The sequence below is a fragment of the Branchiostoma belcheri genome, unplaced genomic scaffold (assembly GCF_001625305.1).
Source record: "Branchiostoma belcheri isolate BF01 breed outbred unplaced genomic scaffold, Haploidv18h27 scaffold88, whole genome shotgun sequence".
NCBI lineage: Eukaryota > Metazoa > Chordata > Leptocardii > Amphioxiformes > Branchiostomatidae > Branchiostoma > Branchiostoma belcheri.
In genome coordinates, this window is record NW_017804553.1 from 195,462 (window position 1) to 220,120 (window position 24,659).

The following is a 24,659-nucleotide window of genomic DNA, read 5'->3' on the forward strand; positions in this document are numbered from 1 at the left end:
CCGCGGGAGGGGGGGAGGACGCAGACGATGTGGACGATTTTATCGCACAGATCAGGGCAGACACGACGCGCCTGGAGGATATGCCCAAACCTCCTCCTGAGGAAATCACCCTCCTGGACATCTTAAACATGAAGGATCCCATCAGGGGGGAGGCTTCGCTGGGGGAGGGGGAGAAGGAAGGGGGGGAGCAGGTAGAGAAGGTGGTGGAAGATGATGATGTGGACACAGTTCCTTCTAAACTGGAGGCTATAGATTAAGTTGCATCTTAGGCCACACCAATTTATTATATCCTTAGTTCTCATAGTCTGAGTGTCAGCCTTTTTAGCTTTCATCCGCTCCCCAATATCCGCTACTGGCAGTGGGGAGAAGACAAAAACTAAAAAGGCTGACACTCGGGCTATAGTTGTGTGAAAATATAGCAAGATGACATCATAAACTCAGAGTACAGAAATGAAAGCTTGAGTATGTATTCACTGCATAAAACTGAGAACACTGAGACATAAATCTGGTCCTTAGGCTATGTTTACCAGGGGTATTATGTTTTTCCAGTTAAGCATAATTACCCTTAACAAATCTGAGAACCACCAAGTACAAATTGGTGTGGCCATAAGTTGCATAGCTGAAGAGCAGGAAATATTGGATCTTGGAAAAGTAGAGTACAGTTTTACAGCAGGTAGAAGTGAACCAGGTTGTTGTCAATCAATCAGTAAAAAACGCCAAAATGTAATTGATTTTCTTCCTTCATCAGGGGAATATGTTACCTTTTTTCTTAATCACACAATGGCCCAGGCAGAATATGACTGTGATATGATATCACACTTGTTTGTGCTTTCTTCAAAGCAGAAAAAGTACATCAGTAACGTTACATGTTGAAAGTACATGTTGAAACGTAATAAGCAAATATCTAATGCTCCTTGTAGTATGAATGTTTCATACATGTAGGATGGAGAAAGAAAAATCAATTTGATAACTACTGCTATGCAAAGTTGCACAAAAACGTTTTTCACAGTATTAGATAAAGTTAAAGCTTCTCAGATGCCCCCCCCCCCAAAAAAAAGTATTAAATGCTGCTACATGAGTTTAACATATGCCCAATGCTTTTGGAGCATCCCATTTGGCATTATGGGGGAGCTACAACCCTTTTGTTATAAAACAGGTGCTAGTTTTGTGCCTGACTTTGTGAGGTGAAATCGTTGTTGTTATAGTTTGCTGTTACCATACCTGCATTTTTGGAGGGTTTTGTGTTGTTGTGTGGTGTTAGGTAGTCTAACAAACTGGAAAGGAATCTGATCATAACATACAATGAAGAACGTTATAATGATTATAATGTCATTGATTCAATGCAATATTTGTGATTTTTATGTATTGATCTTGCGGCAAGGCTTGATCAAGCTTTTGGCAATTTTTGGTATACTTCTACAGTGAATAATAGAAGACTATTATACAGTCCCTGCAAATGTATACTGCACAGAATAGAAAGAAATGTTAGCACAAATCTGAAAGATTGCAATTTAGATATGAGATGCCCCTATGAAACAAGAAATGCCAAAGCTCTGTTCACTTTGTATAAATCACAACTTAGTGACTCGACAAAAGATACTATTTGTAACAAATTTCAACCTAATGTACAAATTAAGAACAAAATTAAACTATGGCACGAAAATCAGTTCGTCAACCTTCGTGTATCTTTTAATATTTATCCATACATAAATGATTTCTCAACATGGCATTAATTTTCATAGGATATAATAAGCCTTATTTGATGCCCTGCCAGTTTGTAGAAAGCCTTGATCCTCTTGCGCAGAATTTTAATCTGATTTCTAAATGCAGACACACATAAAAATCGGGTTAGTATCGGGTTGAACATATTCCACTACCAGTGAACAGCAAGCCCCCTACTGTAGTGTCCTGTGTATGTGTAGCCCAAGGGCTATAGAAACAGATATGGGCACTGCCCTTATACACCAGATCATCCTCCCTGATCCATTCTGAAATGTACCACACATAAAAACACAACACGTGACCATTTTCTAAGCTTTATTCGCAGCTACACATTGGCTTCACAAACCAGAGGAAACTGCAATTCAGTCCCAACAGTCTGTTCGCTTTTTTTTTTCTGACTACACATCATTATTCCGGGTACATAAGGAGGTATACAAGTAGTGTTTGTGTTGTACATCTCATCTGCTTTGGTAAAAAGCATGGCAACCTTGCTTCTATTGCAGACCCTTCTATTACAGAACTTCTTCAATCTTCTTTTGTTAGCAACAACTATGTGTGATTGCTGAGATCTCGGCAGGCAATCAGATCATCGCTGCTATTGAAACCAGGGGTCTGCAATAGAGGCTTATGGAAACCACTGTAGTTCAAACTTTGCAGCGCTTTCCACAGAAGGAGAACCTGGTTGAAAGAAACTTATTCCACAGCCTGCTTTTTACCAGTGACATGATCTGCAGTGTGACACTGTCTCAAATTCGATCTTCCCACCGTTGATGGTACCAATTCAAATTGGGTGCATAGATGCACCCTTACCTGCAAGGGGGTATGTCTGTTCTGAAAATCCTATGTAGCAAACAAGTTGTGTTTGCTCCCTTTAGCCCCAAACAACTACAGGAACCAAAATACTGAGCCTTTTATGTTCCTTATTTACCATAACAGAAATAAAGATCCGGACAGTGAGTGAGTGTGTCTTTCATTCATGTTATGATACACAGCCTGCAGGTCAATGTATTTTCTGGAAATGTAGATGTTACCATAGAAGATGTGAGCACGTGAAGCTTTTTAGAAAGAGAGGAGTGTTTCCACACTTATTAACATCTGCTAGACTTCAATCAAAGCAAGGACAGACCTCTTCATCGCCAGTAAATAGATTTATTTTTAGGCCTCAACATTCTGACATAGCTTTGCTCTTGAACAAAGAAATAACATGCATCAATTTCAACAGACTTCATCTCATACAAAGCCTTCTCAGAATTCTCACAGACACAATAAGTGTGCATATGTATTGTTGTCAGGATACTATTTTTAGTTTCTGGCTGGCAATCTTTGTTGTGTATAAATATTCAAGTAAACATGTCCATGCATATGACACAACGTGACCCAGACTGATCCCAGCATCAGACAGACTAATGCACACTTTTCTTTATCCTCCTCTTTTTGTTTCTTTAAACTGCCATTTCTCCTCAAAATTTTACATCTCAGTACTCTTTCAATACCGTTTTCTCCATACAATACTGAAAATAACTCCAAGTTTCAGTGACCAGGGTTCAATATCTGGAACCTCAAAAGTCAGTTGCTCAGCTAGAACTGAGAGAACCATACAGTTGCCCCTTTTTGCAGATTCACAAAGTTACAACCAGTTACCAGCTTTGCCACATAAGGCACATACATTTTGTATACTCGCCCCTGAACAACTCAAGCCTACCATGTTACCGCACATACTGCAAGGTTAAGCTATAACCTTCAACCTTTACTACCACATAAGTGACACTGCTGAAAGACAAATTCTTTGCCCTTGTCAATCCAAGGACATTACATAGGCACCCCAGCTCATGTACCTGACATTACAAGGTCAAGTCAGCCTGGGGGAAATAACCTCTGAACTCTAACCTTTGCCACCGACCTAGAACAACAAAACAAGTGCCACTGCCAGAAGACTCCAACTCAGGATGGACGTGTGCCAGAAGTAAGGTCATATGTAGGTCAGGAGAAACAGGAAGGAACCCAGCAAGACTAAAACTGGGAGGGGGGGTGCCCTTTTGCTCATCAGATTCATGCAAACACTATTATCGAACAATGTACATACATGTCCTGAAGAACACCTGCCAGCTCTAATCTTGTCCTACAGCCTTTTTTGGTAAATTGGGAAGTTTAGTCAAACAATTAGTACATGTCAAAAGTTAGGAACTTATGTACACATCAATTTAGCTCAGTCTCAAGGACGTGAACTGATCGCTCCCTAACAGGCTGGCAACCTCTCATGCTGTTATTTCCACCTGTTCGAACAGTACTCCAACTCGGCCATGCATCTGCATCAAATCAGTCTACAACCTTCTGCTGAAGATTAACTGATCTTGGCTGGAACAGTGGAAGAGAATAAAGAGGTGTTTAAAAAAAACTGCCCAAATTTCCGCTTGCCAGCTCCCCCCTGCATCTTATGGACCTGGGGGTAAATCAACCTGAGCCAAGATCAGCTGAACACAGGCCAGATCAAAGGATGTTCTACAGGAAAGCTTCTTATCCAGTCAGGGAAGGTCCACAAGATCAGTTTGGGGTCTTATTCAGTCAGGGGAGGTCCAGTAGATAAATTCTGGGTGTGCGTGAGGAAGTGAGGTACGCAGAAAGGGTGGTGATCACTGTAAATCTGGAGAGACATTTCAAATTTGCAATCTCTCATTGATACATGAATCAGATAATCATAATGTAGAACAAAGTATATTCTTGCCAGTGATTTGTAAAACTTTCAGTCATCCAGTTATTACCTGAAATGTGGCAAGAAGGAGAATAACTTTCCACATTTGAAGTGACCAAATTATAATTCATTTACTTTGGTGCCCTCTGCCCTCACAGGATTGCTTAAGAGACACAGATTAAGTCCCAGATACAATGGACCCTCCTTTAGCTGACATTCCAACCCCCACTCATGTCAACCTGCTGATCATGTCACTGTTATAACTCAATCTCCAGTCTAAATATAACCTGCACTGTTTGAAATCAACTCAGGCGTCACTGTGTGACTGTTGTCACCACATAGAGTCAAGGGTGCATGAAGCATGCGTGGCCACAAATTGTGCACAATAGAGATGACATGGCCACATTTTAATACCAGGCTCCTTCTGGGAGCTAACACACAAAACACAGATGGCCTGGTCTAACAGTAAGAAATAATTTCCACCAACGTGAAGCAAAATTAGCTCATCATGGACAGTGGTGTCTGGACAGTGGTCACTTAAATGGCTTGTTTACAACAAAAGGCATAGTAAGCAGAAGGATTTCCATAATGCCTTTTTAAAACTGGAAATTCCACTGCTAGTCAGTACTGAAAATTGCCAAACGTGGGAGGCTCGAAGTACTTCTTTGCTTCATACTTGCACCAGATTATGGACAGTTGCAGAATGACATCAACTGTTTGATAGCAAGTTGAATTCTTTCTTCAACAGGCTGCATGCTTCCACCTCTGAGCATTGTGCAGGTTCACCTTGGCTACATTACTAAAAGGTAATGCTGCATGTCCTTCAAAAAGAATGCTGCAAGCCACAGATTTCATTTTTAAGGAGCTAGACCCTGAACCTACACTTCTCAGAAGACATACAGTAGTAGTATGCCTCAGGGTGGATTGACCTAAATCAAAATAACAAATCACTTCCCGGACTAGCTGGCAAAATCTCTTATACTCTGACTTCTTCTTTCCACCTTTTCTAAAAAGGTGATAAAATTAAGTGCATCAAGCAATCACTGGTGCAGAAAGAAGTCTATGCCTTCCGCTAAAATTTCACTAGCTGTAAGACACGTGTTCAGGTGGTATTTCGAGCCCTAATCCACAGCTAAGAGACCACTGCCCTGATCACACCATAGCCCAGATACCAGGCTCTTCAAGCTTACTAATGCTGAGGATACTGCAGCAGTGTCTGTATAGTGCTAAGCAATAGCTTACATTAACAGGCTAAACCTTCTGACACTTGCTTGAAGGTGCTGAGGGGTTTTATAAAGTGGTAGTCCGGGACCCCGCAGTGCGGACATTGAACGGACGTGGAGTATTCCGAGTAGAAGTGCGTGCCCTGGCTGGGGTCGCGGACCGGCTTCCCGCAGGATTTACAACTCACGCGGTGCGGGCAGCACGGGTTGGCGGCGAGTATATCGTAGGTGTACATGGTGCCCAGCTGGTGCGAGCTGCCGTCCCAGCGTGCATTGCAGTTCTTGCACACGACGCAGGTTTGTATACCCATGAGGCAGTGCACGCAGACCGCGGACAGGTACAGCCACCGCCCCGACACGAACACTCGTATACTCTGGGCATTGTAGTCCTGCGGTGTGAGGAACAGGGTCCCGTCCACCAGAGGGTAGCGGTCGAACACAGGCAGCTGCGTGTTGCACAGGACGCACGGGATGGTGCTGACACGGTAGGCGGTCAGGTTGGACAGGACGAACTGGCGAGTGTCGTCCGCATGGCCTTCATCCTCCATCTTGATGTGGATGGGGTTCAGCTTGTCCGGAGGTAAGACACTGGAGATGACAGAACAGGCAAGTTCTTAAGCAATAAAAGAGTGAGACAATGAAAGAAGACATCAAAGGTGTACCATCTTCACCTTGAGACATCAATTCACACTATTATATTTAAATCTCACATCAAAACGCAGATGTGTGGTTTAAACCCATTCTTTCAAAACCATGCTGGAACCAAGCACACTCACTCGCTCATTCACTATTAAAGCACCTGCTTTATAATAATAGACATGCATATTTGAAATGTCTATACCTTAACCTTAGAATGTTAATCACACAAAAGGCCTACCACGTAAACAATAACAGTACGAGACAAGAAAAAATGTTCTTGAAGTGCTTGCAAGGTCATGGCTACTTTCTTGGAAACTACCAAGTGTCCTTGGTCATATCTGGGGAGTTCCGGACAAAATAGAATATCTGTCTGAAGAGTGACCTCACCTGATCTACTTTAAAGCTCACTATGGGTGCTTAACATAATACCATTAAAGTCAGCTGGTTGGGCAGCTTCAGGGGTTCTGGGCAATAGTGTTTTCTATAACGTCATTTGATCACATCCTACTCTATAACAAAGGCAAGTTGATTACTGCAAGGATTACTTCTATTTAAGAGTCTGAAACTCTTTTACAGATAATTTGGCAAGACTTGCGATTCCTGTATGGTGCAAAGTCCAGGTTGTCAACAATACCCCACCCTTGGCTCCCATATAATTTTTTGTTTACAATGCTATTGAAGCGTTTAATCAGCCTTCCCTCTAGCACAGAATCGAAGTGTTGGACACAGAAACGCTCGCAACCTAATCCGGTTTACGTCTCGAGCCTCTGATCTAATCTCCTATCAGAAGACAGTAGATCACACAAGGTAAACAAAGGAAAATCCCAACCACCTGTATAGAAGTGAGAGGTCGAGTCTCTTGGTGAACATGGAGGCGTTGTAGTAGTAGTTGCCACTGTTGTTGTCGGAGGACTGTGACTCGGTGCGACTCCTGCGGGGGGAGGGGGTGCTCTCCCACGGCGGGGAGGGGGAGGGGGCGTAGTCCATCGCGGTGCTAGGGGGGGTACTAGCCAGGCTGGTGTCGGAGAGGGTGGAGGAGGAGGAGGCATGGCGGTGGCGAGCTTTGACAGCCGCGGAGGGGGGTTGGCTTAGAGGACCCTTCCCGAGATCTGGCTTGTCGTTTTTCTTCTTCTTCTTCTGTTTCCTCGGCGCCACTGGCTCGTTGTCCACTCGCATGGCGGGGTGCTCTGGAGCTGGCTTCTCGGGGATCCAGTTCAGGTCCTTGCGGAGGTGACCCTTGCCACACTTGCAGGCGCAGGCACGGTAGGCCAGGTCGTACCCCTTCTTGGTCCACAGGTTCTGGCGTCGCTGCTTCTCGGACCAACTGCGCGCCCTCCCCGAGGACCGGAGGAACGTCAGCACGGTCTCCTCCCACTCCTCGAAGCACTGCTTGTGCATGTAAGGTCCCTCGGGGCAGCCGTCGTGGTTGCAGACCACCTTCACGACGTCCTCGGGGTTGGCCAGGCTGACGGGGCTGCCTAGCTGGCACCCCGAGGAGCCAGGCACACAGCACCAGAACTCGTGGTTGTTGTTCTCCTGCCCCGCTCGGTCACCATTCTCCCCGCCCGTGTGGTTTCCTGAACGGTTCCGGCCCCTCTCTCCCCGGTGTGGCATCGTGTGGGACCCTCAGGTGTTCCCCTAAACTTCCCTCAAGTTCACGAACACCTCCCACCTTACCCCTCCGTCTGTTTTTGTTTTGAAACCCCGAGACGTGGGCGGAGGAAGTGGACGTCTTGGCAAAACAAGGATGATAAATTTACTGCGCGCTGATTGGTTAGCCCCGCCGCGTAGTCGGGATTCCCGCCAGCTGATTGGCCAGCGATGATGTAGCACAATATGAAAGGTTAAAGGTCACCCGAGGCAAATTGTCACGGTTTTTAGAGTAGAGTAGAGTAGATTTCTTCGGCCACGTAGGAGCTTGGGTTCCAGTTTAGGCCGCTCCTCACTTTTAGTGCACCGACATCTCTGGTCTCTGAGGGTGATCCAAAGCTCTGTAGTCGAACATCAAGTTTCTCCCTTTCATGTGTAGATCTAGTCTTTCCTTGAAGGCATTTACACTGGGTGATGTCACCACTTTCTCTGGTAGGTTATTCCACCAAACCACCATTCTGTTGGCAAAGAAACAAGCCCTCTTGTTGCCATGTGCTGTCCTTCGTGCTACTCGCAGACAGTGTCCTCTTGTTCTGCTGTCTGATTTAAGTTCAAAGGGTGAGACTGTGTTGAATTTTCCGTGGATGAACTTGTATGTATTTATCAAATCCCCCCTGAGCCTTCTGTAGACCAGTGTAGGTAGACCAAGTGCTTTAAGTCTCTCGGTATACGGTAGATCTCTCAATCCAGGTACCCTCTTAGTTGCTCTCTTCTGAACCTTCTCAAGTTCTACCGCCAGTTTCCATGTGTGTGGTGACCACACTGAGACTCCATACTCCAGATGTGGCCGGATTAGAGATTTATACAGCAGCAGGAACACCTCTCTGTCTATGAACTCAAAGGTCCTCCACATGAGACCAGCCATCTGGTTGGCTTTACTTGTTATGGCCAAAATGTGTTTGCAGAAGTTCAGTTCTTCATCCACTGTAATCCCCAAGTCCTTTTCGTGCTGACTGTATACCAGGGGGATATCTATAGAACTATCCACCATGGTGTAACTGAAGTTCGGATGACCTTTCCCGAGTCGGATTACAGTACATTTCGAGGGATGAAAGCATAACTGCCATTTTCTTGCCCACTCCTGTAGTTTCTGTAGATCATTTTGAAGCACTGTGCAGCTTTCCACAAACTTCACTGGGCGGAAGATTTTGGTATCATCTGCAAACAGTTTGAGATCACTCTCAACTATATTTTTGTCGTCTAAATGCTGAATTTGGTGTTTTGTAGTAGCGATTGGTTATGTAATTTGTTGTAATGTATGATATTTCAGGAAATAAACTTAGATTCAAATCCAGTTCGAAAGCATTCTTCTCACAGACGCATCGCAAAGCCCCAGGCCATATTGCGCAATTTAAAGTTCCAGTTCGCACCACAACAGAGGGCGATACCAACTTGACTTTTAGATATACCAAGGAGGTTCAAAAAGGTCCATGGATATACAAAGGATGTTTTAGTACGTTTTCGTTTCTGAAATAAGCTATGTGACCTTCCCATTTACTTAAGTCCGTCAGAGTACTTCCCTTTTTTTCATAGTAAATAGATAAATATCTATTTAGATAATGCTTTCCAAAATCTTTGGTACTGTCATTTTGGTCAAGTTTGGTCAAACCCACCAAGCCTGTTGGGACATGCCAAAAATTGCCCTTGAAGCAAAGTCTTGTGTATGTCTTGGCATGTGTACCTTGGTAGAAAACCAGCAAATGTTGAAAACACTGTACAGAAGATCTCTGAAGGAGCTGGAAGTTGTGTATTTCAATGTTTCATTAATTTGCAATAAAACAATTATTAATCCGGACACAACTAATAAGAGTTGGGGCAAAATAAACTGGTTGTCAGATCATCTATGGTGCCCCCAATGGTTCAATAATTAGACTAAATCATGATGGGCTATTAATCAAAGATGTAAATTACTGACTATCCTCAAGAAACAAGGTCATAAGCTGCTGGTCCAGTCTTCAGGTAAGCCAAACCCTGGACATGTTTAACAACCCAGCCAGCACAATTGTCACAAACTGCTGAAGAGCTGATAAAATCAAGTCATTCAGTCTGTACACTGCTTGTGACATTCAGTGCCAACTCACAAGTACTGCATCAGTGACCACAGTGCCACAGGGCAGTTTACTGGCCATGTCATCCAGATTCAGAAAAGTCCATTCAACTGTATAACTCACCACACCTTTTCCATGAGGTTGCAATAGCTGGGGGGCTTCTTACCCATATCCACACAACCCATGTCACAAAAATAGAACTGGTTGTTGGACAAGGATTTACAAAGAAAAATTAAGCATGGTGTAGCAACATATGCATTTTCATTTGTACATAAGCATCTAGCAATTGCAATGTAATACTAGTACCAGGCAGGGGTATTGCATTAATTAGACAGAGATGTCCAGTTATATTTCAGTAACCGGCATTCAGTACCTGAAGGGTAAAGGTCAGAAAAGTATTGAAAAGCTTGTACAAATACACTGCATATTGACAAAAATATGATTGACACACGAAATAAAAATAACAGAGTGAATATGCTGTTAAGACTACTATGTAACTACATGTATGTCACAAAATACACAAATGACACGCTATTCTCCAGAAATGATAGTTTACTGGTACATGATCGGATACTATCTTACATTCATTGTAACAGCTGAAGGTAGAGTCAACCTTTTGCAATAGCATATCTAACATATTTACAGCTGATTATAATCATGATCAATACCGCTTCCTCTTCCATTGAAACTCCAAGAAACATAATATTCTAATATTTCTAAAACTGTGCGAAAATGTGTACAATACTATCTATAGCGCCCATTCCTCAAAACAAATAAAAACACCTCATTGAAGTACAATGTATACAGTGAAGGCACCCTAAAGCTGTGTAACCGCTATTAAATAGATGTACTGTTATACTTTTATTTGCAGATGGCAAAAAAAAGCCAATGCACGTGCACCTGCAGCATAATGTGTTATGAAACTGTATCAGATCTTCATAGACAAAATTGTAACAGTTTCTGACTGCCTCCAAAGATGTAATAGCCCAGGACCCAAAGATGCAGATACTTGTGCACGAAAAGGTAGGCATCTAGTCGTGGATCCCACTTGATGGTTGGTGCTGCCTTAAAGGCATCCAGTAAGGTTTTAGGGCTTGGAAACCCAATTTTTCAAAGCCAATATTCTAGCTATTTATCTACACACTGAGTTGAAACCACACTGTCCCAAATTATATTAACCCTCATACAGCAAAAATTCCCAATATTCTGACAGGAAATAGTTACTGGAAGGGCCCTGCGCTGATTTTTAGGGTAACGTTACCACCCGGAAAATAAAGGACTCATCTTGGGTCTTATTTCTACAGTTTTAAAATCCCATTTTATGAAATACTGACTCAAATGTGCTAATTTGAAGCAGTGTGTGTAAATATCATAAAGATTGCCTTATTCAGTTTTTTTTTCAGTATTGCTGCCCTGAAATCGCATTGGATACCTTTAAGTTATAGCCTTAAAACAAAAATTGTTCAACAAATGTGGCAGTACCTTACACAAACTGCCACAGCAGTGTGGCTAAAACCTTACCAATACAATTTGCATCCAAATGTTCTCTACAGTCGTTACATGATATTGATGACAGCAGAGTAGAAATTTACCATTAATTTTGTACTATTCCATCGCCATGGTAACATGTCCTGTTACCATGGTTACAGAATCCTCCACAATAATTATATGACATCAGACCTGTTGCCATGGTAACATGACCCATTATTATGTCATGTTACCATGGTTACAAACACATCATGTCTGGGATTATTTGTTGTCTGCTGAAGGCACAAATACAGGAAGTCTCTCACAACTCTACTTCAAATGTACATATGACAAATTTTTCTCTTCACCCAAATTTCACCCCAAAAAGGACTGATTTCCTAATCTCTATTTGATGCCCAAAATACATATTGAATTCAACAAAATGTACACAGCTTCTAAAGCACCCAGCCCTTGCCATTTAGTCACTTAATTCACAAATACAATTCCAGCCTATAAAATTCATACTCATTCAAACCATAATTTGTGGAAGCCACATCACCACAGCATATCTTTTGGGACAGGGCAGAAGTAGCCTTCACCAATTTCTGTTGAAACATAACCAACATTTAGATAAAGGGTGCACTAGCCATTCCTTTTTGCACATTTTGTACATTCCAAGATCCTCAGGTCTACAACACTGCAAGTAACTTTCTCCTGCTCTGTTGTACAAAATGATAGCCTGGATGCCAGGCCCCTAGCACACATGGTAATGGTATAATTTCCAACAGTCACTCTGGCATCCAGGCTAGAGAAATGAGAGTAGGCAGGCAATGTTTGCTTAGGATGATGACCTGTGTAACGACCCAGGAAGATCTAATGAGACTTCTCTCCAGGAGGCCTCATGCCTGCCTGGTCATCACCATATTTGGGTACAGTCAAGGGCTGTCCACTTATGTCTTACCAAGGACGTTAAAGCTCCTTGGTCTTACAAACTGACATTGACGTGACTCACAATGACTTCTTAGCTGAAGATCTTTTTAGACCTACACACCTTTCTATGGATTGACCTGCACACCTGCATTGCCTCACAAGTTAGTCTGGCAATTTGCCTGAAAGATGATGATTGCCACTAATAGTGCTTGCTGTCTGTCTGTAACATATTAGAAAAGTTCAGGAGGAATGTTGTGGTTCAGATTTCTGGTCGCCTGAGCTAAGCTTCTCCCAGTTTTTGCTACACCTAGCCTTCACACATTTAACAACTTGTTTAATGGACTTTTTTCTCACAGAATAAAGGTCATAAACAACAGTAGAAATAGTGTTGGCCCTTGTGCTGGTAAGGTAAGATTTTGTTTGTCCCAATTTCCCAAAACAGTTGGAAGATTCATTCAACAAGTTGTTTAATTTGTGTGGTCTCACCTTTGAATCTGTTTTCTAGATAACTCCCTCTTTCCATAGTGGGCTGGCCCACACCTCAACAATCTCTACAATAAATATGCCTGACATCTGGATGGTACCATTGTAACAAAAGGGGTGTTGGTTCTCAGTTCTTCTCGTTGTCCTCTTCCAGTCCCAACATGTCTTCTATCTCCTTCTCCCACTGTTCATTGGCCCCCTGGTCCACAACTTCATACTCCTAGGGGGAGGGTAGAAGTATAATAATACTGTTCATACAATGGTCTCACAAAGTTCTTTGTATACAACCAGTTTACAATCACCTGCTGACATTTCTGTGACCTTCCTGTTCACCTTCCACGGGGCAATACTAACTGGATACTGGTTCTACTTAGCACTACAGTTGGGGAACATTACAGTTCATGACTGGAGTAGATTTTCTGGTCTGTACAGGTGATTTTATTCTTACTGTGTACAAAGAGTGCAACTTGTTGCCCTCTCTTCCCCATTGTGGTGAATATCACACATTCACACTGTTGCAATGAATAAAGAAAGAAAATAACTTTTTTTAATAGTGATTTTTCCAGCCAACTAAATCTATACCCAGAGTGTTCCTATGATGTTTTAACAGAGGTATGAACCTAAGAGGAAACTAGAAAAAGTGACAAAACTGAAGTCGACAATATCCTACCTGCAGCTCCTTCTGTAGCTCTTTCTCCCACTCTGGCACATCTTCCTCTGTAAGACAGAGGTCAAACTAGTTAAGACACGTTGCAAGTAACCAATCTTCTTGTGCTCAGGTGCTCACCTACAGCCAGTGGTCAAACGGTGCAAAGATACCCTTCACGACATGAGAAAGCAAGCATGTAACATCTTCGAGACACAACACCTTAACATGTTTCCATTTGAAAGTAATTGTACTGCCTTCTTCCCAAACACCTGCCACTCTTAAACTAAGGTTCACCAATTTGCAAAAGCCCCAAAAATGCAGCTACTGAATGCAAGCATCTACAGCCGGTTGCTCAAACACTCCCAAACAAAAAACAACCTACTCTTTGGTTCTCCTTCTGTGGTCAACATAGGAAACAAACAAAGGGCAAATATTAACCACTAACACATGACAGCAATTGAAGCAGTTAAAGGAAGTTAGTAAATCATGAATAAAATCAAGAAACATAAAGGTTTACACTGTTGTAACTTGTAGTTTAATACTTGATGTACTGAGACCCAAGTCTACTGTCCTCAACATGTGTAAGGAAAGAAAGAGAACAACATGGATAATAATCTCTACTTTTGCTACACATTATAAAATGGATTGATGGAAAGAAAATACTTTTTATCTCCAATTCCAACAAGCATTTAAGACTATCCAATGGAAAGGCCCCTTTTATATTTGATTCCAGTAAGTTCCACTGTATCATACAGTCTGATTAGTCAGATCCCCCGTACCATCAGCTGTTGTCTCGTCCTTCTTGTCCATGCCCAGCTGTTCCATGGCCTTCTGCATCTCCTCTTCACTCACTTCTGTGCTGTGCTCAAACGCGTCGCTCGCAAACTCGTGCTGAGACGGGCTCGTGCCGAGGTCTTCTGAGCCAAGGTCAAACTGGGGCTGTAGAGGAGGTAGAGATGGAGACCATAAAACGTCTGGAGACAGGAAGGGCTACATCTTAAGACTATCTACCATCTTATAGACATATATGCAGTCAAGCATAGTCTTCAAGCAGAAGTTGATAGGCAAGATCATAACGTTTAGTAACTGCCCCGGGTTTTTTTACCCCAAACCTTCCCAACACCGCAATCTCCCCTCCTCACATCTGCTTAAAGACGAGTTCTGGAGGGACAGAGAAGAGACACACAAAGATGCCAAAAGCTTGTCGAATGTCTCAAGCAAAGCCACAGCCTTCTTAAGTACAAAAGTACTAACTTCTAGGTGTTCAAATCCATGGGAGGAAGAACTTGACGAATCCCCGTCCAACTGTAGGGAAACACAACATGGCTTCAAATCTGTTCAGCCAGGTTAATTAACAGGGACACACTTTGTTCAAAAATTTTATTGCTGCCACTTTCTGAGTCACTTACATACGTACAGCAACAACCACAACAACAGGTTAAATTTGTGAGTTACACCTGGATCAGAACAACCTCAGAAACTGGAAACCTTGTTACAAATACTAGTATCAGAGACTCTGAGTGTCACATGTGACTTTACACACGTCCAGACTTGGTCTCACCTGGGTGCCGGTCCCTCCCTCTATACTCTGTGGTGGAGTCTTTTCTACAAGAGGGACGAAACAAGAACATATTATTATTAGCAGAATAGAACACAGTAGTTTTACAGATGAGTGTATTTGACTTCAACATTTGTTACAGATTCAACAAATATTGTGTCTATCCAAATCTCGACTGGTCTGTATTTCTACACGCAGTATTGGGTACTGTCCTGGGTACTGAGAGATCTGCTATGAGATTACCAAAAGTACACAGCTTATAAATAGGTACCTCTCTTGCTGTCCTCCTGTGGTGTCTCCTTGTTGTCTGTCTCCTTGGGTTTACTGTTGTCCTGTGCCATGGAGGACAGCTGGGTCGACTGTTTGATCAGAGACACCCTGTAAAAGTAGTTCCTCCAGAAGTTCTCCTCTTGTATCCTGAAAGGTGTGGAGAGACAGGATTGGTCGATGGGTCACTGTTGTGATTGGCACATGGAAACCTATAGGGCTGTGATTGGTCAACAGAGATCCAAAGTTCTAAAGATTGGTGGAAAGTGACCTAGTGGGAATTTAATGATAGGTAATAGACACCAGATGTTACTATACGAGGACCATCTCGTATGTTCTGCTGAAGTATCTTATTGTTCAGGGATCATCTCAGAAGCTCTGCTGGCATTACTTACTGTTTGGGGACCAGCTCAAACCTCATCTTCTGGAGGTTGGGGTCTTCCTGAAGTGTTGCCATGGCAACAGGGAACATGGCCTCATAGTCGAACTGGAACTGCACGCCGGCTGGAGGGTTCCTCATGAAGTTCCTCTTGTCCTGGAGAGACACAGCAGGGTGTTAACTGTGGCCTGCTTCCAGTACATATATCATGTTGAGATGTATGGCTGCAAAGATGGTGCCCTCAGCATTTGAAAACTGTCTTTTCAATTGAATTCAAATGCTGAAAATCAGTGACATTCTTGGTGACCTTTACAGAGAGGGAGCTCAGTAACTGATGTCCTTTTTTGTGCTCAGAAAAAAAAAATAATGCATGAAATTATGGTTCTTTGTTGTGACAGACTATATGTAAAAGTCCCCACTACTGACCTGTGACAGGGCCAGGATCTGACTCTTCATGGCTGCCTCCTCATTATAACCAACCCAGGGGGGCACGGCAGCTTCTGTGGAACAGGAACAGCACAAGAGTAGGACATCAACAACACATTGGTAGGACAAGAACAACATCAGTAGTACATGTACAAACAAAACTTTAGGCAGCAGGGCTGGGCCATCACCACATGATTGTCTTGTCACCACCTATTAGCCTAAAATGGTCTGAACAAAGAAAGCGACCTTAAAACACCAAAACCCCCAAACATAATCATCATTTACAACAGAATTGAAGCATACCGAAACCAAGCATATTACATTCTGTATGGCAGGTATCAAACAAAATACACATACCCCTCCGTGAAACTTCTGCATTAGAAGGAAAAAGAAAGGTGGTCAAATTATATACACAAACACACACAGAAAAAAAACTTTTGGTGTGGGTCAATGTAAATGGATGTACTGGATGATAAGAAGGCCACAAAGAAGTGAGACTGATAGAAAATTCCTGAAGTCATGGTTTCATCTCTCACCTGTTCTTATCTGTTGTTTCTCCTGTAGAAATTTCTCTTGTTCCCTCTGAAAATCACCTAGAATGGACTGGAGTAAAAAGAGATAGCAATCAAAACTAAAGACGTTCACAAAAACAGATTTACTGGTATTAAGAAATTCTTTTTAATATTATATCTTTTACACCAGCCATCATGTAAATCTACTTCTACTGGGTGTTTTTATTTTGCTTCAGCTCATCATTACAATTTACTTAACAAAGGAAACCATTTCCACATCAACAACAACAAAGCAGATGTGTGAAGATTTTCTCACAGTTTCTGACAGGTCCTTTGCTGTTTGCTGGACAGACTTGGTGACCTTCTTGGCCTGCTGGGTGGCCGTCTTGGTGGCGGAGGTCGCAACGCTGACCAGAAAACCTGCAGCACGGAAACACAAACAAGAAAACAATGACTGGGACGTGATACTAAGTATCCAAATCTGATTGATCTTATAACTAGCAAAACAGCAGTTTTGTGACTAGAGCAAAAATCTGTGTTGAATCACTGTAATTGGGGACTGCTAGGCTGTCAGAGGTTAACTTGTGTTACATAATTTCTCGCTATGAAGAGCTGACAGGCTGGTTCAGCACTGTTCATTGTTCAACCTCAAATGAGCAAGGTTATTTATCGAGTCTGTAATGTTATGAACTGTTAATAAGTTATAGTGTCTTTCCTTCGATTTACACAATCAGTGCAAGAACATGTCTAGTTTTATATCAAGCTAAACTGGGTTCTAGATTTTTCTTTCTATCTTTACAACTTTTCCTATATTTTCCTCACCAAAACAAAGAAATACACAACGTGTGTCGAACTGCGCCATTCTATTGTTTACACCTTTTGGACACCTGGATTCGCCTGAGGGCAGGTGTGATCGGACAGGCAGCTAGGTGAGTCATATTGTTCAAAACAAAGACCATGTATGACCACAGGAGGATTACAATGGATTCTACAGGTTACACTGAGACAATGACGCGTCACTCACTGCCCCATGCCTTGGCTGCTTGTGTGTAGTCGACTTGTTCTCCTCCGCCTTCTGGAGTTTTCGTCTCAGACCCACTTTCAGGCGAGGACTTCTCTTCTGCTGGTTGTTCTTCTTTGGTCTCGCTGTTGTCCCCCTTTTCGCCTACTTTCTCCTCTTCTTTGGAATTTGTAGCGGCCTGGCCTCCCCAAAAGCTACTAAACATGGTTTGTTGTGTAGAAATCCACCTTGTTTTGTAAGAAAATCGAATCTAAACGTGTCGAAATCAAGATATCAACATACTTTCATCACCGTTTGTGACGTCCTCTATCAATCTGACCTGTGACCCGTGGGTTTGGCTCTCGCGAGAAAATCTCGCCATGGACGGGAATTCGTGAGATTTGGTGCATGCTGGGAGCGGATCTTCCTCTTTCCCTCTGCTTCCAACATGGTGGGTAAAAAATATGTGACACCTTCGTTTATCTGTCGTAATCTGGAGTAAGGATGCGTTATAAAGGTCGAAATCTATGCTAGAAACCTAAGTTAGACAATAAAGGTGTTAGAAAATTGGAAATGTTGGTGCCTACACGTATTTGAGGGTTGTTTTCACTTGAAGTATGCGCGGTTGCTTACGTTGAAATCGTGTCCTATCCGTCGGCATTTTGTGCAGATCGAGACACAGTTTCTCAGTGAATATGTGTTTTATACACTAATGCGTAAATAAAATGACAACACTTGTTTAGTGAATGCCGGTCATGTTATGCGTGTGTCTGTAGTCACTATTTTGACGTTAAAACGTCGATACATAGTCGCCAATATCCATGAAATCCTTGCTAACTTTCTCATGATCAGATGTGTGTGTTTCGAAACCCGAACTTATGGCTTCATACTTTTGTGTCCTTCTAGGCGCGAGGTCCGAAAAAGCATTTGAAGCGCCTTGCTGCGCCGAAGCACTGGATGCTGGACAAGTTGTCCGGCAAATTCGTAAGTACCTTCAGTCCTAAACCTTTCCTCCAAAGAATATGACCATTTATTATGAGATTGATCAAGAAAAGATGGTCACTAAAAATTTATATTTTCGAATATGTTGCATATTTTAAGTGACTTGAGTAACTAAATTGTGTATGTAGAATAACTTAAGGTGACCACTGTTTTGAGAACAAAGAAGATGAACTTGTTTACATTGGTGAAGGTTAGACATCCATGTAATAAGATACGCCAAAATGCAAAAAAACAGTTACTTAAGCATCTGGATATGATTTTGAAAACAGTAAGATGTTTCAGGTAGTTGCCCTGATCGAAGCCATGCTAGATTTGCTAAATTATGCTAGGTGTGGTCAAAACAGGGCAGAGATGAACCATTTTCTCATTGGTCACTGGGCTGACCAATCCCATGTCTCCTCAGCATTACCCAGGGAAAAGACACATGTCAATCAATCAATCATTCAATCAATCAATCTTAACATTCAAAGCAGTCATGTTGTTAAAAAGAAGGCCATCATAATTTAGCAACAAACTATCAGTTGAACTCAAGCAAATTATACTTCTCTCCTTCCTTTAGGCGCCGCGCCCGTCCTGTGGTCCCCACAAGCTGCGTGAGTGCCTCCCGCTCTGCCTGTTCCTCAGGAACCGGCTCAAGTATGCCCTGACCTACGATGAGGTCAAGCGAATCCTCATGCAGCGTCTCATCAAGGTGGACGGCAAGGTCCGTACTGACCGCTGCTACCCCTCCGGATTCATGGGTGAGTCATTCTGGTTTATGTGCACATTCTCTCTTGCAGTATGGTACCCCCAAATAACAAAGTGGGGGGGAGGCCCTGGGTTAGAGGCCTCTAGTGACCATTCCATTCTCAGAGAGGTGGCCAAATCAGCCTGATAGCTAAGGATAGCGTAACACGGGCAGCTAGCCAAATACTAGTAAATATCATGTAGTGTTAGCATAACCTTTTTTTCCTCCAATGGAGAAAGCTTATAAAATTTAAGGAGAAAGTTTACAAACACAAGTGATTGCTTGTGTAGAGTTGCTCAGTACTGTATTATGTTGAAAAGGAGCTACAAGGCGGTAATGAACTAAATATTGATGTTCTTTTCCATGTAGATGTGATCACCATTGAGAAGACTGCTGAGAACTTCCGGCTGATCTACGACGTGAAGGGACGCTTCACCATCCATCGGATCACTCCTGAGGAGGCCAAGGTAACATCTCAAACTGTCTAGCAGTACTGATTCATCATTTCTACTGGGAACTATACTACCCCTACAGAAACAGACAGTTTGACAGAAGTAATAAGTTATTTTCCACAAGTAATAAGTTATTTTCCACTTCCCTCTTCATCCCGTATAGTCATGTGCAAGTTGTTTCAAAATTGGTGGCAAATTTTACTTGTGACTTGAGTCATGGGTTTTGTATCAAGTTTTGCCAGTACTAAGTCGTGCTGTGGTAGCTACACTTCTTCTGATTGCAAAATCTAAGGTTTAACTTGACAATTTTACAGCTTTGTTTCCCCATATTCATCATCCATTTTTCTCCTGTTCAGTACAAGCTGTGCAAGGTGAGGAAGGTGATGACTGGACCCAAGGGAATCCCGTGCCTGGTGACGCACGACGCGCGGACCATCCGCTACCCTGACCCTAAGATCCAGGTCAATGACTCTGTGCAGGTGGACATCAGCACCGGGAAGATCACCGACTCCATCAAGTTTGATACAGGTGAGGGTCCTTCATTTATCCCATCTCACTTAGGCCTAGGAAAAAAATGTTGTTTCCTGTTTCCCGACCAACCCTAGAAAAAACAAGGAACATCAATTTTTCAAGCTAATAGACCATTTCTACCTCCATGATCTGACATATAATGAGTGATGACACATTCTACAATCAGTTTTCCAGCATTGACACTGACTTCATGCAAGTTTTACTTATTGTAATTTGTACAAGTTCAATCATTAGAGCTTGCCGACCCTAATTTTTTCAGTACTGAAACAGGAAACGCAACATTTTTTTCTAGGCCTTACAGTGAATGTTCCATTGAAGGTATGACATGCAGGTAAAACAGGTAGCATAAGCACGCAGTATTTCGAGTCCTGGAGTTTATAGCAGCCCTGATCGAAGCCATGCTAGATTTATTTTTTGCTAGGCGTGGTCAAAACAGGGCAGAGATGAACCATTTTCTCATTGGTCGCTGGGCTGACCAATCCCATGTCTCCTCAGCATTACCCAGGGAAAAGACACATGTCAATTAATCAATCAATCAATCTTAACATTCAAAGCAGTCATGTTCCTAAAAAGAAATCAGCCATAATCATTGATAGCATTACCAGACTTTGTATGACTATAGCAATGAACATGCATGGCACTGCCTTACAGTGGGGCCTTATCTATACATTCATTACATATAACAATAATACACAATTGTAAACATAAACAAACTTGATACGTCAGTGAAGGTTAGACATCCAGGTAATAAGATAGTCAAGAAACAGTTCCTCGAGCCAGTGGATATGATTTTGGAATTGGTCAGACATTTCAGGTAGCATCCACTACCTTTTGTCAGTGACACTGGATTTTTGCTCAAGCACTATTATTTTTCAACAAAACTGATTGTTCTGATGTTTCCCCAGGCAACGTGTGCATGGTGACTGGAGGCCGTAACTTGGGACGTGTCGGTCTGGTCACCAACCGCGAGCGCCATCCCGGATCCTTTGACATCGTCCACGTCAAGGACTCCGCGGGCCACACCTTCGCCACCCGTCTCTCCAACATCTTCATCATCGGACGGGTGAGTCTGACTTCCACTTCTCATTCATTTCTTCCCTCCTTTTGGGAGGGCTGTTTAGGTTGTATACAATAATAGAATTTAGACAGTCTTGCTATTGCTTTTTTCATGTGTCAAGTAGAACTTGTATAATATATCTTGATAAAGTAATGCACTTGTCAAGTAAATTTAATTGCAAAAGCCTGACACCCAATAACACAGATTCTAACAAATTTAACAACAAATGTTGAGGGCAGCATGCCTTTTTTTTGTATGCGGACAAAATTTTAAGATCCTTTGCTTCATCCCACAAAACCTGGGAACTTTTTGAAACTTTGTGCTACTTCTAGTTTAGAATTCTGTTTGAAAAAATGAAGTTTGCTGCTGCATTGTAATAGTTAAAGTAGACATGATTTATTTCTTTTCCTGCCATTAAGTGACAAACTGACAGTCTGTTTTGTTTGCTTCCTCCCCAGGGTAACAAGCCGTGGGTGTCGCTGCCCAAGGGCAAGGGTATTCATCTGTCCATCGCAGAGGAGCGCGACAGGCGGCTGGCCCTCAAGGCTGCCACAGCTGTATAGAAATCATAATGAAGACCCACAAATAAAGAAAAACACTGTCCTCATACAAACCCTGGTGTCATGTTTTTGTGGTGAATGAAAGAAGCAGCCTGGGTACCATCTGGATTTTTGCTCCGCAGCGCTTTAAAAAAATCACTTTTTTCAAGTGTTGCGGAGCGAAAATCCAGATGGTACCCAGGCTATGAAAGAAGATGAATGAAGGTATTATTTGGGGTGGGTTTGTGTGTATGCAGATAGGTTGAATGTAGAGAGGGTCCCGTTGGATATTAATTTGTCCTGAAGGAAGTGGGAGGTACTTGGAAGAATTCAGGAAGTTGTTTTGGGTGGCTGCATTGTTGAGTTTGGTGTCCTGAGAGAGTAGGTTGACAGCACAGGTGGAAAATTGATACTAGTACATCAAAAAGTGAAAGGTCTCCAAGTAGAGTAGTTAAGCCTATGAACACATACTAAATCCTTGAAGTGGAAGGCAAATTGATCGAAGATCCTTGAAGTTGAGGGGTTATGACTATGCTTTGATCTGAAGTGGCCAAATTTGATTACATGTTCTTGTATTACCAAACTGCTGGCATGGGAAAACTAAGTCAAGTCCGTTCAATCAAAACTCAATCACTACAGCAAGTTACTAGTGTAGTACAGGTAACAATGCACCAGGGCTGGTAGTTCGAAAGCGCCGCCTATTGGGTGTAGTACAAACAACAGGCTGCGGTCTTCACACTCGGTCTTTGACGTGAAAATTTGACCTTTCAAAATCCCGAATGTACCCGCATAGCGAACGTCTTATGGCTTATGTCATTCTTGCTATGCTGGGCTACTGGAAAATAGTAGAAATTTGACCAAATATACCAGAGGAGTTAGCCAGCCACATGGTCGTGGTTTACAAAGTGTACTCCTTTGGCCGTCTAACCTCTGCACTGGCATATTAGTCAGTCTATTTGTTCAAATCTTCTTTCCAGCATTGGAGTATGGTAGAGACTAGTTCTGCCTGCTTTCAGGCAACAGTCCTATACCCGCAGATAATGTTCTAGTATATGTATTCCTCTAGACAAGTTTATCAAGCTGAATTTGACCAAGGCTCCTTGACTTGACACACGAATCAGCCGTACGGTCAAGCTCACGTCAGTTGAACGGAAGGCAACAAGTCGAGGGGCGGAAACCAGTTGACGTTAAAGCAGATATGATGACGTCAATATCTACGAGACTGTTGTGAACTTGAGCTCTTCTCTTATCTGAAGTTCTCTAATTGCGGGAGCGTTTTGCGTCATTAGATTCTTGGCTCGTACTTGTAGTTGAATTTCAACCACTCGGTTGCGCGCCTTCTAACAAACAGTGTTACAAATTGTTCACTCGGCAGCTGATTACATGTTTTCCTGGGTTTTGTAATGACGAGTTTTGCTCCCTCCGCCCGTCTTCGGGGAGCGTCGACCTCGCAACATTTCGATTTTTCTACTAGACTCTGGAGAAACGATGTGTTCGTTATCTGAAGTATGTAATTATAATCACCGCTTGCGTCACGACGAAAATGTCATATCGGAGCTGGAGAATTAGCGAAGTTCAAGGAGAGGAAATTGCTAGTAGATCATGCAAGATGATTAGAAATTAGGTAACGTGATTTGAAGGAAAGTCGGAGGTCGTGTCCCCAATGATCCAGGACGACTTTTGGGTCCTTGGTTTGGTTTTCCTTTAAGCCCACGATCATGATAATGGACATTCTGTCGTACTCATTTTCATCTGAGCGGGATCTAGTGAGGAAAGTCGTATAAATTGCCTTTCCCAAGGGCACAAGGTTGGTAACTTTTCAGGATTCGAACCAAGGACCTCTTGGTTCTGAGCCCAATACGCCACACAACCGTTTTTTTTTTTCAAGCTGAAGACGTGTTGGAGTAGAACCGCCAACACGACCGGGCACAACAACCTCCTCTAACACTGCTTTAGGTGTTTAAATTGTGAAATCCAAGAAACTGCATTTGTTTTAAATTTTCAACAGGTATTTTGAAGCCAGGAACGTGGCCAGTTATCTGCAGTTTTCAAGTACCGCCGCCAGGGGTCACTTTACGGTCTCCGAGCGAAATGTAACACAGAGTCTCCCAATGTAACAGTGAAACAGGAAAACCAAAAACGTCATTCATAATTTTGGGGAAATGACAGCACTGAGACGGAATTTGACCGGTTTCGACTTTCAACTCAAGAATGACAGAGTTCGGACCACTTGAAAAAACCAAAAACGATTTTCCTATTCTTTTCATTTCACTCATTTCCACAACCTCCTTTCTGTTTGGAATACTATCTTGTCAGTCGGTAATACGACTTTGCCACCAAAAGATTTATTTAGGATTTGTTTAGGATCCGTAAAAATCCGTAGTTCGTATCTGTGAATTCGGAGCAACGACAGGGGATTCGCGTTTCAAAATAGGTTTTTAATTTGTATCTGGCACATATACCGACGCTATGAGCGTTGTCCATTAATGTTATATTGTAAGGATGCAAAAAAAATACCTCTGAAATCCGTCCCCGAATCTGTGAGAAATACGTATTTGGGATTTTTGTCGTATCCAAAAGAGTCCGGATAACAGGATCCGAAATTTCGGATACGTGACAGATCCGACTTGCATCCGCTCGTATATGCTCGTATTCTTAAAAGATACGACAAGATAACGGTCCGGATATGACTGTATCTGAACCTATTTT

The 24,659-nt window shown here is 42.6% G+C and overlaps 3 protein-coding genes across 3 annotated transcripts; 1 reads left to right on the forward strand and 2 right to left on the reverse strand.

The window, feature by feature from the left end:
- Positions 1-2,801: 2,801 nt before the first annotated feature.
- Positions 2,802-8,057, reverse strand: LOC109487409 (headcase protein-like). Its single transcript, XM_019791399.1, has 2 exons — positions 7,106-8,057; positions 2,802-6,222 (listed from the first exon to the last, which is right to left on the reverse strand). Exons 1-2 carry the CDS (start codon positions 7,885-7,887, stop codon positions 5,655-5,657), a joined length of 1,350 nt encoding a protein of 449 aa, XP_019646958.1. The 5' UTR covers positions 7,888-8,057; the 3' UTR covers positions 2,802-5,654.
- A 4,748-nt stretch (positions 8,058-12,805) lies between these two features.
- LOC109487428 (synapse-associated protein 1-like) lies at positions 12,806-17,990 on the reverse strand. Its single transcript, XM_019791423.1, has 11 exons — positions 17,667-17,990; positions 16,959-17,062; positions 16,667-16,733; positions 16,131-16,204; positions 15,721-15,860; positions 15,330-15,475; positions 15,062-15,105; positions 14,280-14,433; positions 13,883-13,897; positions 13,522-13,568; positions 12,806-13,071 (listed from the first exon to the last, which is right to left on the reverse strand). The coding sequence occupies exons 1-11, from the start codon at positions 17,866-17,868 to the stop codon at positions 12,979-12,981; spliced, it is 1,086 nt and encodes a 361-aa protein (XP_019646982.1). The 5' UTR covers positions 17,869-17,990; the 3' UTR covers positions 12,806-12,978.
- Positions 17,991-18,030: 40 nt separating this feature from the next.
- On the forward strand, positions 18,031-22,024 carry LOC109487398 (40S ribosomal protein S4, X isoform-like). The gene is made up of 7 exons (XM_019791384.1): positions 18,031-18,093; positions 18,549-18,626; positions 19,204-19,384; positions 19,741-19,838; positions 20,180-20,351; positions 21,260-21,417; positions 21,870-22,024. Exons 1-7 carry the CDS (start codon positions 18,091-18,093, stop codon positions 21,972-21,974), a joined length of 795 nt encoding a protein of 264 aa, XP_019646943.1. The 5' UTR covers positions 18,031-18,090; the 3' UTR covers positions 21,975-22,024.
- The last annotated feature ends 2,635 nt before the right edge of the window (positions 22,025-24,659 follow it).

What these genes read in the sequence shown, in the direction of transcription:
- LOC109487409 (XM_019791399.1), bottom strand. Translation starts at nt 7,887, where the DNA reads ATGCCACACCGGGGAGAGAGGGGCCGGAACCGTTCAGGAAACCACACG. An exon ending in GACCTCTCACTTCTATACAG is followed by an intron (nt 6,223 to 7,105) that starts GTGGTTGGGATT and finishes TGTCATCTCCAG; the next exon opens with TGTCTTACCTCCGGACAAGC.
- LOC109487428 (XM_019791423.1), bottom strand. Translation starts at nt 17,868, where the DNA reads ATGTTTAGTAGCTTTTGGGGAGGCCAGGCCGCTACAAATTCCAAAGAA. An exon ending in TTTGAGCTGGTCCCCAAACA is followed by an intron (nt 15,476 to 15,720) that starts GTAAGTAATGCC and finishes CACACCTTTCAG; the next exon opens with GATACAAGAGGAGAACTTCT. An exon ending in AGCTACAGAAGGAGCTGCAG is followed by an intron (nt 13,072 to 13,521) that starts GTAGGATATTGT and finishes CCCTCCCCCTAG; the next exon opens with GAGTATGAAGTTGTGGACCA.
- LOC109487398 (XM_019791384.1), top strand. An exon ending in ACAAGTTGTCCGGCAAATTC is followed by an intron (nt 18,627 to 19,203) that starts GTAAGTACCTTC and finishes TCCTTCCTTTAG; the next exon opens with GCGCCGCGCCCGTCCTGTGG. An exon ending in ACATCTTCATCATCGGACGG is followed by an intron (nt 21,418 to 21,869) that starts GTGAGTCTGACT and finishes CTTCCTCCCCAG; the next exon opens with GGTAACAAGCCGTGGGTGTC.